Source organism: Polypterus senegalus, chromosome 11 (genome assembly GCF_016835505.1).
Source record: "Polypterus senegalus isolate Bchr_013 chromosome 11, ASM1683550v1, whole genome shotgun sequence".
Taxonomy (NCBI): domain Eukaryota; kingdom Metazoa; phylum Chordata; class Cladistia; order Polypteriformes; family Polypteridae; genus Polypterus; species Polypterus senegalus.
This window is the reverse complement of record NC_053164.1, coordinates 99,219,025-99,233,666: the sequence shown is the minus strand read 5'-3', so window position 1 is coordinate 99,233,666 and position 14,642 is coordinate 99,219,025. Positions and strand designations below refer to the sequence as shown.

At 35.2% G+C, this 14,642-nt stretch overlaps 1 protein-coding gene across 1 annotated transcript in view; it reads right to left on the bottom strand.

Annotated features, from left to right (window-relative positions):
• wdr74 (WD repeat domain 74) overlaps positions 1-14,642 on the bottom strand; it is a 51,823-nt gene that overhangs the window by 23,363 nt on the left and 13,818 nt on the right. The window contains exons 3-5 of the mRNA XM_039769353.1: positions 13,358-13,479; positions 10,618-10,681; positions 7,666-7,809 (exon numbers count right to left, since the gene is read on the bottom strand). Of these exons, the coding sequence (XP_039625287.1) occupies positions 7,666-7,809; positions 10,618-10,681; positions 13,358-13,479 (330 nt within the window). The remainder of the gene's footprint in view (positions 1-7,665; positions 7,810-10,617; positions 10,682-13,357; positions 13,480-14,642) is intronic.

The following is a 14,642-nucleotide window of genomic DNA, read 5'->3' as shown; positions in this document are numbered from 1 at the left end:
AACAAAAGCAATATGACACTAAGGCAATTAGCCACTACTGGCATTCCTCTAGCCATCATATTTGTTTTATTATCAGGCAAAATTAGACTACCCTTACTCTGTACCAAGTTATCATACCCTTAAATATAAGTGACATCTACCATCACTAACAACTAGAAGGCTAACTAATTTAAACACATTAAACACTATTCACGTTGTGTCTTGTAATGCCATAAACACAGAAACACTGGAGTGAAGTGGAGCTGCTTTGGCAGAGAAATAATCAGTAAAGAAACATTCAGTATAAGGACCTGCAACCACAGTGAGTAAACATCAAACACAACATTGTAACAGAACAAATAAATACAGTAGATATCTGCAGCTGCAGTGAATAAATGTCCACAGACCCCTGTATAACAGCACATGTAAGTTAAAGTTAGAAAACTGCCAAATGAAACCTGTAAGGGAATGTGGTTCCACACTTTTCTTCATTGATCTTTGACACCTGCATCTTATCACTACCTCCATATTCAACATGCTTGATACTAATCATGTACAAAGAACAAAAGAAAATGAAAATTGCTCCATTCATAAATTAGCAAGGCATGATGCTACCTAGCAAAATACCATTAACAAGAGAGTACCTTCGCAGTTGAAAAGATAATTTCATGAAAATGTTATTATTATTAATATGATTATCCTAGGAAGAAACTAGCAAGAAGTTGTCACAGATACCCATGAAAATGGCCTAACGATCTTGTTATCTCTAGATACAGAAAAATTTGTTGACAGAGTGGAATGTACTACACAAATAAGGGTTTACGTATTCTGCCCTAGACACTATTTGGGTAAAAATGTTAATCCTGACTGTTTCACATTAGAACATGGAACAAGATAGGATTTTCCATTATCACCAATGCTTTATGTAACTGCCATTGAACCTCTATCTATCCATCTTCAGAAATGTTTAAAGGTAAGAAAGATTATAAGTGAAGAAACTGAATGAAAAGCAACACACTATGCTGTTGATATGGTACTTTTTTAAATTAAACACAATTGAAATTTTTATATGATTTAAGTTTAAAATTAAATTTAAACAAGCATGTAAACTTCCCAGTCAACTATCTTGTACATTAAAGTGAATTACCGTAGATACTCGCGTATAAGTCGAAAAATTTATGCCTTAAAATTCATTCAAAAAAACAGGGTTGACTTATGCGCGGGCCAACACAATTTTCCATAGAATTTGGGTAATGGCACAGTGCACACTGCTTTTATTTAAAACAGTCAATCAAAATCAGTGTTCAAAGTAAATAGTGGAGTGATTCAAAAGAACTCTTCATTAAATAAATAATCCATAAAGCAAACATGGAGATTTAAAAATCAATAAAATAGAAAAACAATCCTTTAAAAACCCAGCCTAGCACCCAGGCTTCCACACAGCTGCCTGCGAATGCTCGTTCGCTCGCTCGCCCACTCGCACCGCCTCTCTCTCCTGCTTTCTCCAGCCCCCTCCGTCTTTCTTTCTCTTCCTTATTTTTTTTACTCCGTTTTGGCTTCCACACAGCTGCCTGTGAGCGCTTGCTCGTCCACCCTCTCCCTCTCTTTCTCTCCTGCTTTCTCCAGCACCCTCCGTCTTTCGTTCTCTTCCTTGATTTTGTTTTTTTTACTCATTTTTCCTTCCCCTGTAACTGACTCATGCTTCTCTTTACATGCAGAGAGGACATAGCAGCTGCGGCACATTTGCCACAGGAACAATAGCAGCTGCGGCACATTTGCCACAGGAACATTAGGTGAGAAACACCCACACCGCAGATCGCCCTGCAGCTCACTAAGTCGCGAGCACGGTGATTATTTATTTAAAAACTAAAACGGCCTCTGCTAAGAGAGCTGCGGACCCATAACACCACATAAGCCTTTGTTGGAATTTCAAGCATCGGCTGGCTGGTGTACACGGTTTATGAACAGATATGGGCTGTGCCTTCGTCAGCGAACAAAAATCGCGCAGAAGCTGCCAAAACATCTAGAAGAAAAGGTCAGTTCCTTTCATAAATTTATTATCAAGCAAAGACAAAGGCATGACTTTGAGCTCAGTAACATTGGTAACATGGATGAAACGCCAATGACATTTGATATGCCGGGGAATCGAACTGTAGCAGGTATTGGTGAGAAGACCATACTTATTAAGACAATGGGCCATGAAAAAACCCAAGTTTTACCCTCGACTTATACGCGGGTCATAACAAATTTTGTAATTTTCAGCTTAAAAATACACTCGACTTATCTGCGAGTATCTACTGTAGATCACTTTATATTGATTTCCTCAAAATACAGTAGTTCAGAGATCTATATATTACAGTGACAAGGAAATTTAGAGATCTAGTTATAGTTAATTTTTGCAGTATAATGAAACCATCAAAACAGCACTCTGATTGGCAGCAATGTCTTCAGCAGTTTTATTTGGAGGATTGCGTCAACATATCTTGTGTTAAAGTAAGAAATGTAACTCACTCCCTATAACTCAAAGGGAATGTTATGTAAAAACTACAAGGAATTGTGCAAAGTTTTTTCAGAATCTGTTAAGAATTCATTAGCACTGTTCTTTTCATATCCTAAGACACATATGGAAACTACTAATAATGCACATTTTATTCACACAGCTCACTAAACTGATGTGTGAAGTTTTATGTACTGATTGTGATTTAATGCATCTTAATGTTGTACTATTTGCATTTTTTAATTTAATATTACCTATAGCAATTTGATCTTTAATCTGAAACTGAAATAAAAAGAAAATCCTAAATCCTAATGGGTCACTATTAGGCAATATCCAAAGTTAGCAGTGCTTTGATGAAATAAACCTTCATACAATCGTAAAACTGTCACATTTTCGTTTTGGAAAGAGACTAGTTTACAACTGTAACAAATGCTAAAATGTTAAACCAATTTTCTTCTATTGTACTGTTCTATTAGACTTTGCTGCCAGTCATAGGTTGCAGAACTATGATACACCGGACAGAAGTGCGGTAAGAGAGCAATCACCCATACTAATCTTGTAAGATGTACCTGCATCAGAAAAACACTAGCAATGCCTTTGCAGAAAGATGTCCTACTGATCATTAATATGGAACAGCAGAGACAAGAAGATCATGAAGCTTGCTTGTAAATATATTAAAGTACTGGGGAACACTATTTTCATTCTGTAAATTCATTCTGCACAAAATTCAGGAGTCATTCAAAATAATGAGGAAAGAGCATAAATGAATCATAAATATACTCTTGGCCATACTCCTAGTAATAAAAGCGAAATGCTCTGCATGCAGCAAGATAATTAAGTACCCAAGTTACCTGTGCTCTATTATTTTCACTTATACTCAGTTTCAAGACTTTCTGCAAGAAATTTGCAGATGACTAGGGGTGGGCAGTAAGACCAAAATTCTATATCACGGTATTTTTCTAAATTATCCCGGTTTCACGGTATTCAACGGTATTTTTTTCCCCATGCATGAGTGGATATTAACCACATTTTCCATTGCAATTACTGCAGTACACTGGCTAAGAATAACCTATTCCACTGACATGAGCATTGTACAAAAAAACATTTTAATGTGCACACAAGTATTAATACAGGTTCGCATGGCCCCATAAAGTGATAACAACAACAACAACATTTATTTATATAGAACATTTTCATACAAACAGTAGCTCAAAGTGCTTTACATAATAAAGAATAGAAAAATAAAAGACACAATAAGAAAACAAAATAAATCAGCATTAATTGACATCGAATAAGAGTAAGGTTCAATGACCAGGGGGGACAGAAAAAACAAAAAAAAACTCCAGACGGCTGGAGAAAAAATAAAATCTGTAGGGATTCCAGACCATGAGACCGCCCAGTCCCCTCTGGGCATTCTACCTAACATAAATTCTACATAACATAAAATTCTAACCTAAATAAATAAAAAGAAACAGTCCTCTTTGGATTTAGGGATAGGATGGATTTAGGATAGTTTTCAAAGGGGTGGCACTAATGAAGAGAAGGTATCAAACTGCATGACAGATGCAGTCAAAATATAGAACCTTTTTATTGAATAAATTTTGCAAAAACTTAAACTATAATTTTGACAATGTGGTGGGCTGGCGCCCTGCTCAGGGTCTGTTTCCTGCATTTCACTCTGTGTTGGCTGGGATTGGCTCCAGCAGACCCCCTTGACCCTGTAGTAAGGATATAGTGGGTTGGATAATGGATGGATAATTTTAAAAACTTATTTTCAACCATCCAAAGAGGCATTTAGATTTAGTAAAATATCCAGAGATGCTTGTCAAAAGTTGTATTGCACTGAACATGTCTTAGAAAAGGAATAAATAGTAAATATTTCTTGTAAACCAACAACACTTTCTGTTAATGTTAATAATCTGTGTCCACTGACATGTTAAAGTGACTTTTTAAACAACTTTACCATCATTAAACTGCATACTATTTAAACTAATAAATAATAACAATAAAATAAAATACTAGTGCAACTTCCAGTAATAATACTATTACTTCAAGTCCAGGTGCATTACACAGTATTCACCAAATAAAAATAAAATAAAACAAGCGCAACTTGGTGATGACATCTTTATCAACTGAACCATCATTTAGGCAAATTGCATTAATATGGACCTTGCTTTAAGCTAAGCTATATACATAAATAATAAAACTGCAACATGCATTTATAGTGCTATTTGTGGTATAGCCTTACGGAAGCGTATTAGGACCACGGTGAAGAATAAAAATACGGACACAGGGAAGAAAAAAAACAAACTATACGTTGAGAATAAAGTCGACATGTTGACTTTATTCTCGACATTTCCACTTTAATTTTGATGCTTATGTCGAGATTAAAGTTGAAATTTCCACTTTATTTTCATAGTTTATTTTCTCATTAAAGTAGAATATCATAAACTAAACTTCATCCTAAAAATCAATGTTTCATTTACTAAATTTTCTCAAAGCCCGTCATAAGTTAATGCAGCACATTAAATGCTTTGTGTTAAGTGTTCCCTGACCCAGTTTTTAAATCGCTAAGCGCTGACTTCCTCTGCACTAAGAGGAGGCACCGGCAACGATCACCAGACACAATCCATTCACTTCATAATATTCCTGCTCTCTGAAAATTTAGAATGCTAAGATAAATACTTGATATCATTTTCATGATGAAATGTTTTAAAGCATGTATTAAACATGTACAGTAGTGTGGCGGTAGTGCTGCTTCCTCATAGTAAGGGGTCCCCAGGTGTATGTTCAGTGTAGAGAACTTTATGGCAGGTGTGATGAGCCTCCAAAAAACTGAATGTATGAATGGGTATCGCACAGGATTAATTTAAATATTGTGTAAATGTTGGGTTTGTGATCTGGTGGTCGGAGACACGAACACAGAATTCAATGGATGTTCTTCTGAGCGGGCTTTCTTTATTGCATGCGTGCTGTCTGTCTGACGTACTAAACCTTCAGCTCCTATTCTTACTTCATCTAACCAATCACCACACGATAAACATCTTTGTGAAATTAAAACTAGTTATAAACTTAGCCCACGGAGTGTTCAGAACTTTAAAAAAATCTTCGTTATACATGTTTAATTATGCCATCCATTCAGGGTTGCGCCCATCCCAGCAAGCATTGTGCGGGAGCCAGGAGCAAATCCTGAATGCCAGCACATCGCTGGGTGAATACGAGCAACACATACACTAGCAGGGTCAATATAGCAGAACAAAACCCCACATCCTACATGACTTTGAAAGGAAACAGAAGCACGCCACGTAAACCCACCAGAAAAACATTCACATTCAAGGCAGGGTACACCCGAGACCCCCTTGCTGTGAGGCAGCAGTGCAACCTCCACACTGCCGTGCCCCCACATGATTAATACATGCTTTAATGCATTTCATCATGAAAATTAGATCAAGTATTTACCTTAGCATTCTAAATGCTCAGGGAGCTGGAATATCATGAAGTGAATGTATTCTGTGCGGTGACCGTTGCCGACGCCTCCTCAGTACCAGAGGAAGTCAATTTAAGAAGCACGTACCAATTTAACATGGCTCAGGGAACACTTAACACAAAGTATTTAATGTGCTATATAACTTATGACTGGGTTTGAGAAAATCTAGTAAATTAAATATTCATTTTACGATTTTTAGTTTACAATGTTCTACTTTAATGACAAATTACGAGAATAAAAGTCAACATGTCAACTTTACTCTTGACATAAACGGCGAGAATAAAGTCAACACGTCAAATTTATTCTCGTCATAAGCATCGAGATTAAAGTGAAATGTCGAGAATAAACTCAACATGTCGTCATACTATTACACAGTACCCAGGTACTTTACACAGTATTGAAAAAAAATAAAACAAGTACAACTTGGCTTGCAGTATTATCTAGTAGTATAGAAACAGTATTCACACATATGAACATAATGGTCCACTTCCGATCTTTTAAAACCAAAGTATCTCCAGGCAACGGACTCCTGGCAAAAGTTTTCGGCAAAAGTTCTCCTGTGTCATCATGTTCAACTTTATCGTCAGCTATAGCTTCAGTTTCGGAATGTTCTCTGTCCATTTTCACCGCACAATACCTACACTACCGCATGTACTCCGTTGTATGCCTATTTAGCGATGTAGCAGTGAAAAAGAGCCCCCGCGCAACACCTCCATTAAAGCATGTACTGCGATGTATGTGATTTGCAGTGTAGCAGTGAAAAAGGTCTCCCCTTGAACTGTTTCTCGCTGCTCCACGTTCCAAACATCATTTAGGCAATTTAAACCGGTGTTGCGGTATAAGATAGATAGATAGAAGAAAAATCCTTATCATAACAAAAATAAAAAACGGTTTTCGGTATGAACTGGTATACTACCCAGCACTACAGATGACACCAAAATTGCAGAGATAGCAAATACTGACAGCAGTGAAGACAATTCAAAAAGAATTGTGCAATCTTCATAACAGGGCAAAAAAGCAGAACATGCAATAGGAAAGTTCTAAATTCTTCATGTGTAATCATTAAATATTAACACAAAATAAATATAAATTAACCAAGCAATAAGTAGAATCAATTAAAAGGGTAAATAAAAAGCTGTATATTTAAAACTATTAAATACATGTCAACAAAAGCTAATTTACTAGTGAGACTGTTCTAGTTATCACACTGAAAAGACGAGATGATAATCTTGAAAGCTAAGCAGGGACGCAAAAACAAGAACATCCCTTGAGCAAAGGGTATGCTTTTTTCTGATGGTTAATTGAAATACACCTTTTAATTCTTGAGCGGACAACTGAACCGTGAAATAAACTCATAAGTCAAAGTTCAATCCTGGCAGCTTTTTAAAAAACATCTGGATGAGATTTTAGAACAACATGCTGTTGGAATTAACTAAAAAAAAACTCAATGTTTTTATGTTCCCATCTTTATAGATGCTCTTTAAAATTGTATTTTAACAAAACAGAACAGATTTATTTACAAGACCTTCCAAATATCATTTGAACTGCTGACTTTTCTAAAGCTCACAATGAGCAAATTTTATTTTAAAATATTAAAGCTATATTGAGCTTCTCTGCACAAAGATAAAATCACTGACAAATGAGATGGACTTTCTCTTTGCAACAAACAAAGCAATACATTAATATTGACATGGAAACTTACATTTTTGGCTTTAAAAACTGGTTCCTCAGGTCTTTGCAGATCCCAGATTTTTAAGTCGTTTTCCTTGCCTCCGGTAGCAACCTTATGGCCCTCTGAAGTGCTCTGTCTCATTTTATAAACATCACGTCCCACATTTACTTCAACCTAAAGTAAACACATATGCCGTTATTAATCTATCTCACCTCCTTCAGAATGGTTCACATATTACTGTGTTCAGGAACAGACATTGTTTCAAATAAAAGAGAAAAAGTATACATGAATGCTATTCTCGCTATTCATGTTTGAAAATTTCCATGGCAATTTAAATATCTGCAAAGCCTATGTTCCTGCACAAGTCAGTATTAAGGAGGCACTCAAAATGCGACAAAGAATGAGAAACTATAGCAATTTGGATTCTACAAGCACTGCAAAACCATACTGTGAGAAGTATACCTGTGCTCTTCCCATTCAAAATTTGTGTGTTTGTCAGTAATTACAGTGGAGGAATCATGGCAAAAGTCTGACACTATAGAGGCAGTGCAAGTGTGTGGGATGGTTTGGACAGTTTACATAATTGATCCAACTGTGAATTGTACTCTGTACCAGAAAATCCTTAGGGTGAAAGTCTGACCATTTGAAATGTACCTAAAGTTTAGCTGGGTCATGCAGCAAGACAATGATCCAAAACACAAAATATGCCCATATATGACCATAACCTCATGAGGGGTTGAGGAAGGACCTGAGACAAGAATTTGATACTCAAACACCTGCTAGTGTTTCTGAATGAAAGCAGATCTTCAAGGAACAGTAGGCTAAAATTTTTCTGTAGCAATGTCAAATGATTGATATTGAATTATATGAAATGTTTTGTTGCTTTCCATGCAGCTAAAGGTGGCGTAGCCAGTTATTAAGTATAAGAGGTGATTACTTTTTCCACACAGTACAAGTTGGTATTGGATAACTTTTTAAATTAATACATTGCATAAATAATAAAAAGTACATTCATTTCATACATAACTTCATCTGGATTTAAGCCTTGAGGAAAATTATAATGAAAAATTTACAACAGTGAGAATCTGGAAGGAGCAAATACCTTTTCACAGCAAGGTGTTTGACTGGTAATTTTTTGAAGTAATTTTGGGTAGTGTGGACCTCCACAAAATTGGTAATGAGAAAAATAAAAGGAAATGCATGGATACAATTAAAATTGGTCAAATAGGAGTTACAAGTTGGCATGAAAGCATTTGTTTCATCCTTTAAAAAGGCAGAATACCAACACAGCCTGAAATCTAGATGCTGTGAGATGAAAACTCCTTCTACTAAACCTTATGAATATGATTAAGAAAAACAAAAAGGTTGAAAGTTGTCATTGATAGCACAATAGTGTTATATATAAATTTTGTTAAGAATAAGAAATGTGACAAGATATACATTATTGTGTAAAACCTAAACACTTTGCTCATTTTAAGACATCTGAGATGAGACTATACTATGTAGATATTAAATATTCTATTATGTGGTATAATTTAAGTAAATAATGTAGACTTCTAAATGGTTTAAATCTATTTTAAGCAGGTTTACTTTGCAACTGAGTTAAAAATCACATTGACATATACACAGATTATGCAATACAAAAATATGGAAGAGGTAGTATTGCTTCACTTTGCAAAATTAACAGTTCTGAAACAGTAACACAACAGTAAAAATAAAAGGGCAAAAAACTGATCCTGCTATACTTTATATGCTTACTGAAAAACCAAGGTACAATACACATTTACAATGGGCTAGACTAAACCACAGGCTGAATTCCTCTCAAAAATTTTCTTTCACTTAATTTCCCTTACCACCATACCCCCACCCCCAGTAAAACCTTTTAATATTCATCACTCAACTAATCGTCAGTCATATTAAATTAAAAAAATATTGTGCATGCCAGAACCACATTTCATACATCATTTTGAACTCATAGCATCAGTTACATACATACATACATACATACCTACCTTCAGTTTTAATAGCGTTTTGTAGCTTTACTCTTTTCTTATAATTAATCTACTTTACAACAACAACAACAACAATATTTATTTATATAGCACATTTTCATACAAAAAAATGTAGCTCAAAGTGCTTTACATTGTTATGGCCAATAAACATACAAGTGTGGTGTAGGAATTGTCACAAAAAAATTTAATTTATTAAACATTTAGTAATGTCAAGCATTGCTTCAATTTAAGAAGTAGGAAGAATAACAGTTGAATGATGTAAAGCATAATGCCGACAAAATTGAAAAACATGTTGAAAATGGAAACCACTGATGGCAAAGTTCTTCTGTATTGTAATTTTCTTTTTAAATTCTGTTATATTATGTTTTGTTAATATATTGTGATGTGCTGGCAGCTTGCGATGTGCTATGCGGAGCAGAAAGGGTGGAATGAATGCTGTAGGTGATGGGAATTTTTGAAGGGCTTCTGTTCTGTAACAGGCAGACAGGCCTCTTAGTGGAGATGAGTAACTGGAGAAGTTAGGAGAAAAAGGAAGGTGTGGTAGAAGAAAGGAAGTTTTGAGTAGGAGACAATAAGCAGGAATGTTTGCAGAATAGAGAAAAACAGAACAGGTGTGACAGGAGATAAACTGTTTTGGAGGTGTGCTCTATAACCCAGATGACAGAGTATAAGACAGGGCACCGTTTATTACGGAATGAAGACTCCAAGTAAAATGTAGAAAACTCTAGTACCTCAGGGTTGAGTTTGCTTATTACGCTGGTTGTTACAATATTACATAAATTATTCATTTTGATAATACTGTATTTTGTTAACATAGTTTTGTTTTGTAAATAAATACAACTATTCACTAAACTAATCTACTCTGTATCATTTTTCTGTAATCCAACTTTTTTCTTATCCATCATGGCTTCGGTCCTAACTCCTGACGGATAATAGAGGATTTATTGTAAATAAAAAATATACAACTTACTGTGTCTGGACATCCTTCTTTCCAAACCTTGAGAAGTCCTGATTCCACACAGGTAATGAGTGAACTAAAGTAAGAACATCAACAGACCTCTATTTAGCAGAAAGTCACAATGAATCATCAATTTTTTTAACCAGAATATTTTGCTTATATAGGCATTAATATATGCACATTTAATTCTGACATCAAAACGTTTTCCCTTTCAACAGTCATCAATAGGGCTGAGTATTGGTACTGATGTCCTGATTTGATGTAAATTTTATCTTGACTGAATTAGCATGCACTTTTGTAAGTAAAGTGGTGGCTTTTTTTAGAGATCATTTAATCATGCATGGAGAATATTAATATAGTGAATTCAGAACATATGTATAAGCATAAAATGACATTTAAGAAGAAATACTTGAAAGTAATGAACACGTAACATCAGGATTTGCAAGATGTAGAAGAAAATATCATTCTTCTTTTTAAGAAAAAAAAAACCAAAAAACTTTCACAGCACTAAACTCATTCAAAATTCACCATAATTTAACTAACATATGTACTGTATCTCCACATCCGAGTCCACACATATTTTGGGAGACTCCTTATATAAATAAAGTGCAATGGCATCTAGTTTATAAAATATTTATATCATCAATATTATTGTACAATAATCAAATATTGACTCTTAATAAGTATGTTATTCAATAACCCAGTGGTTCTCAAACTGTGGGGCAAAGCCCCGCTAGGAGGGGCGCGAAGATGTGAAAAAAATAAAACAAGAATCAAAAATATGAAAAATACATCTATTGAAACCAAAACAAATTAACTTAAACTTCATTCTGATACTAGAAAAATAAATATATTCCCCTATTAGGCATTTAAAATAATATTGAATTAGTCAAAATTAAAGATACTGTGGTAAGAGTTGTGTTACACATTTTCAGTTGTATCAATTAGTTTTCGGAAAATGTGTCTTTACACTTCCACCTCATACAAAAAAAGAAGAATTTTAAAATGAGAATCTAGAGCGGATGAATGGGACCTAAAGAAAAAGAACTGGCCATCATAACTGACAACACCACTAATATGATAAGTGCGGTGCAGCTTATGGACAAATTCACATCTGCTAGCTTTGGAATTGCAGGCTTCTCTGAAAATTTTAAAAACAGCCAGAGTGCTTGGCTGGATGAGGCACATTGAAAACTTTTTCCATCGTAGCAGTACAGCTGGTCATGTGCTTAAAGAGAAGCAACATTTATTTCACTTGCCAACACACAAACTTGCAATGGATGGGGACACACAATGAAACATTCACTGGAAATGCTAGAATGGTTTTTGGAACAACAGTCAGTTACTTAAACAGCTCTGCATACTGTATAGGCAGTGAAGCTGTGCCCGCTGTGACTTGCATGGAGCACACTTGTCTTCAATATAATAATTTTTATGTAGTGATATGTGATTGTCACATAGGAATCTGCTGCCCTGGATGTTCAGCTGTCACAAGTTAGGTCTACTCTCTCCATTGACCTGAAAGATGTAGCAAAGCTTTGTTTAAGATCTTCATAAAGCCTAGTTACAATAACTTCACTCATTTGCTTTCTGGTTGGTATAGTACACCAGTTACAAAATCTGTATCATTTGTCTAAAGCCCTCATTTTCAACAACAGTATATAGTCTCATATGTTTACAGATAAATACTGCTATGAAGTGTGTTATTTTTTGGGCACAAGGCAAATTAAATGGAAGCTTGGAGCTACCCGCCATCTCCAGTGTATTTTGTGTAGGCTCTACTGGTCTGGATGTTGACTGAGATTATGTTTATGGGTGACATTAGTGTAAATGATTTCCCAGATTTGTCGTGTTACAACAATAATTAACATCTCAGTTGCACAGCTTATATATGGCTTTGGTTTTATTCAGTTGTTCTTTACCAAGGCACCGTTTGAATCCGTAGTAAATTCACATATCTGATTTAAGTGCCAAAGGTGCAGATTAGATATTAAATTCTTTTTCTGTAAAAAGCCTTAGCAACATCTAAAAAGCCTGCACCCTGTCCAATCTAAAGACACTATTATCAGGCAAGTCTCATTTTTAAAATGAAGAAAATGTACTGCTTTGGTTTATAAACTAAAACCTGGACAGATTAACCAACTTCTTCTTGGACAAAATCTTGAACCATACTGTTCAATACTAAATGTCATAGCTGCTACAACAAATTAATTTGTTAAAATGCTTCTGCCTAATCTGTACTTCTGAGCAAATCATGCAGATATTACTACTAAACTGGACTTCCCTTTGATACAGAACTAAAACTTAATTATTCGCCTATAAAACCCAGAATGTGAACACTCCAGAATACTAATTTACATATTTTTATGCTATAAGAACATTCAAAATAACCAAAATCTGTTGCTGTCACTTCTTACACTATACAACTTTTTAAAGTCACATGTTCAGCTTTGTGCATGCCCTTGTATCGCATTGCTAAATTTGTCTAAGTAGTTTGTTAAACAACTGCAGTGTCTTTTGAGATACCTATTCCAGAAGTATTGTCTTGACTTTTCCATGTTCTACTAAGGTAGATCGTGTTGCACTGTGCATATACAGTATATTGAATGCAAATAAAAATAGATTTTACATCTACTATATTCTTTTTTGATTGTACTCAATATGAAAGGAATGTGTAAATGATATTCACACTTTAGTAAGTTTAACATATTTGTAAATTACATTACTGAATCTAATTAAACACATGGAATACCTGTTGTGTACTGCTAAACCTCTAAATGGTCCTTCTCCCCCGGAACAGTCTCTAAACTCTGTAAACTTTCCCTTCTCCACGCTGAATGTCTTCACTGTCCCATTTACACTGCCAACCAGTACCTGAAAAGATATATGCAAGATTAAATATTTTTGCACATTTGATTGTTCATTAAGTTAACTCCTCCAAAGAATAGCACACTGATACCTTATATTTGGTGGACAAATACCATAAATCTTTAATAAAAATAAAATACTCCACTGCATTTGTTGATTTCTTATCTTTGTAAGTCTACATGTAATTTCTGTTATGTGATACAGACAATCTACAATTACACAGAGGGGGGTCCAAAATTGCCTTACCTGCAATGTCAACAAGAAGATTCAGGAGTTTATTCATCACACACACGGTTATAGAGGTACAACGTGCAGTGAAATGAAAAACTGGTCTACTCCAAGATTGTGCAAAACAAACATACAATTGAACTAATAATGTAGCTAAAGAAAAATAGAATATTAACTAAATTAAATAAAATCAACTAAAGATTAAAATTAAGTTAAAATCTGAAACAGTTAAAAGTATAAAGTGACAGAACAATAAGTTACAGTGAGTGTGCTATGAGTTTTAGGTTTGAATGTTTGTTGGCATGTCAAAATTTAGGATCCTGATGGCCTGAGGGTAAAAGCTTCTCAAGTCTTTCAGTTTTTACAGCCACTTGCCTGAGTTAAGCTGGCTGAACAGTCTGTTGCTGGGGTGGGTAGAGCCCGTGCATGAGCACTTCATCAGAAAACACACACACACGGACACCTGGACGCACACAGGGGTTTTATTATAGAGGATGCCTTGGTTCTGCAGCGCTTGGTGTAGATATCCTGCATAGAAGGTTGTGTTTACCTAAAGATGTGCTTTGCTGAATGCACCACTATCTGCAGGGTTTTACAATATTGGACTGAGCAATTCTGAAACCATGATGTGCACTTCTGTGTTAGGATGCTGTCTATGATGCCTGTGTAAAACGTTTTCAAAACAGGTGGGGAGCCCTTGAATTTCCTCAGCTACCTCAGGTGATAAAGACAGTCTTACCTTCCTGACCAGAGTTTGTCAAAAGATACCCAAATGTGATGTATATTTTTCTGACCATATTGGCCGTTGCAAGCAACACGATCAACTTCTGTGGATTGTTCATGCACTGTACATGCATGCTTAATATTAACAAGAGTATGGGTGTGAACAATTAGATGCAGCTTAGTGGGGTCTTACTGAGAATATTTGAGTTTGAGGTAAA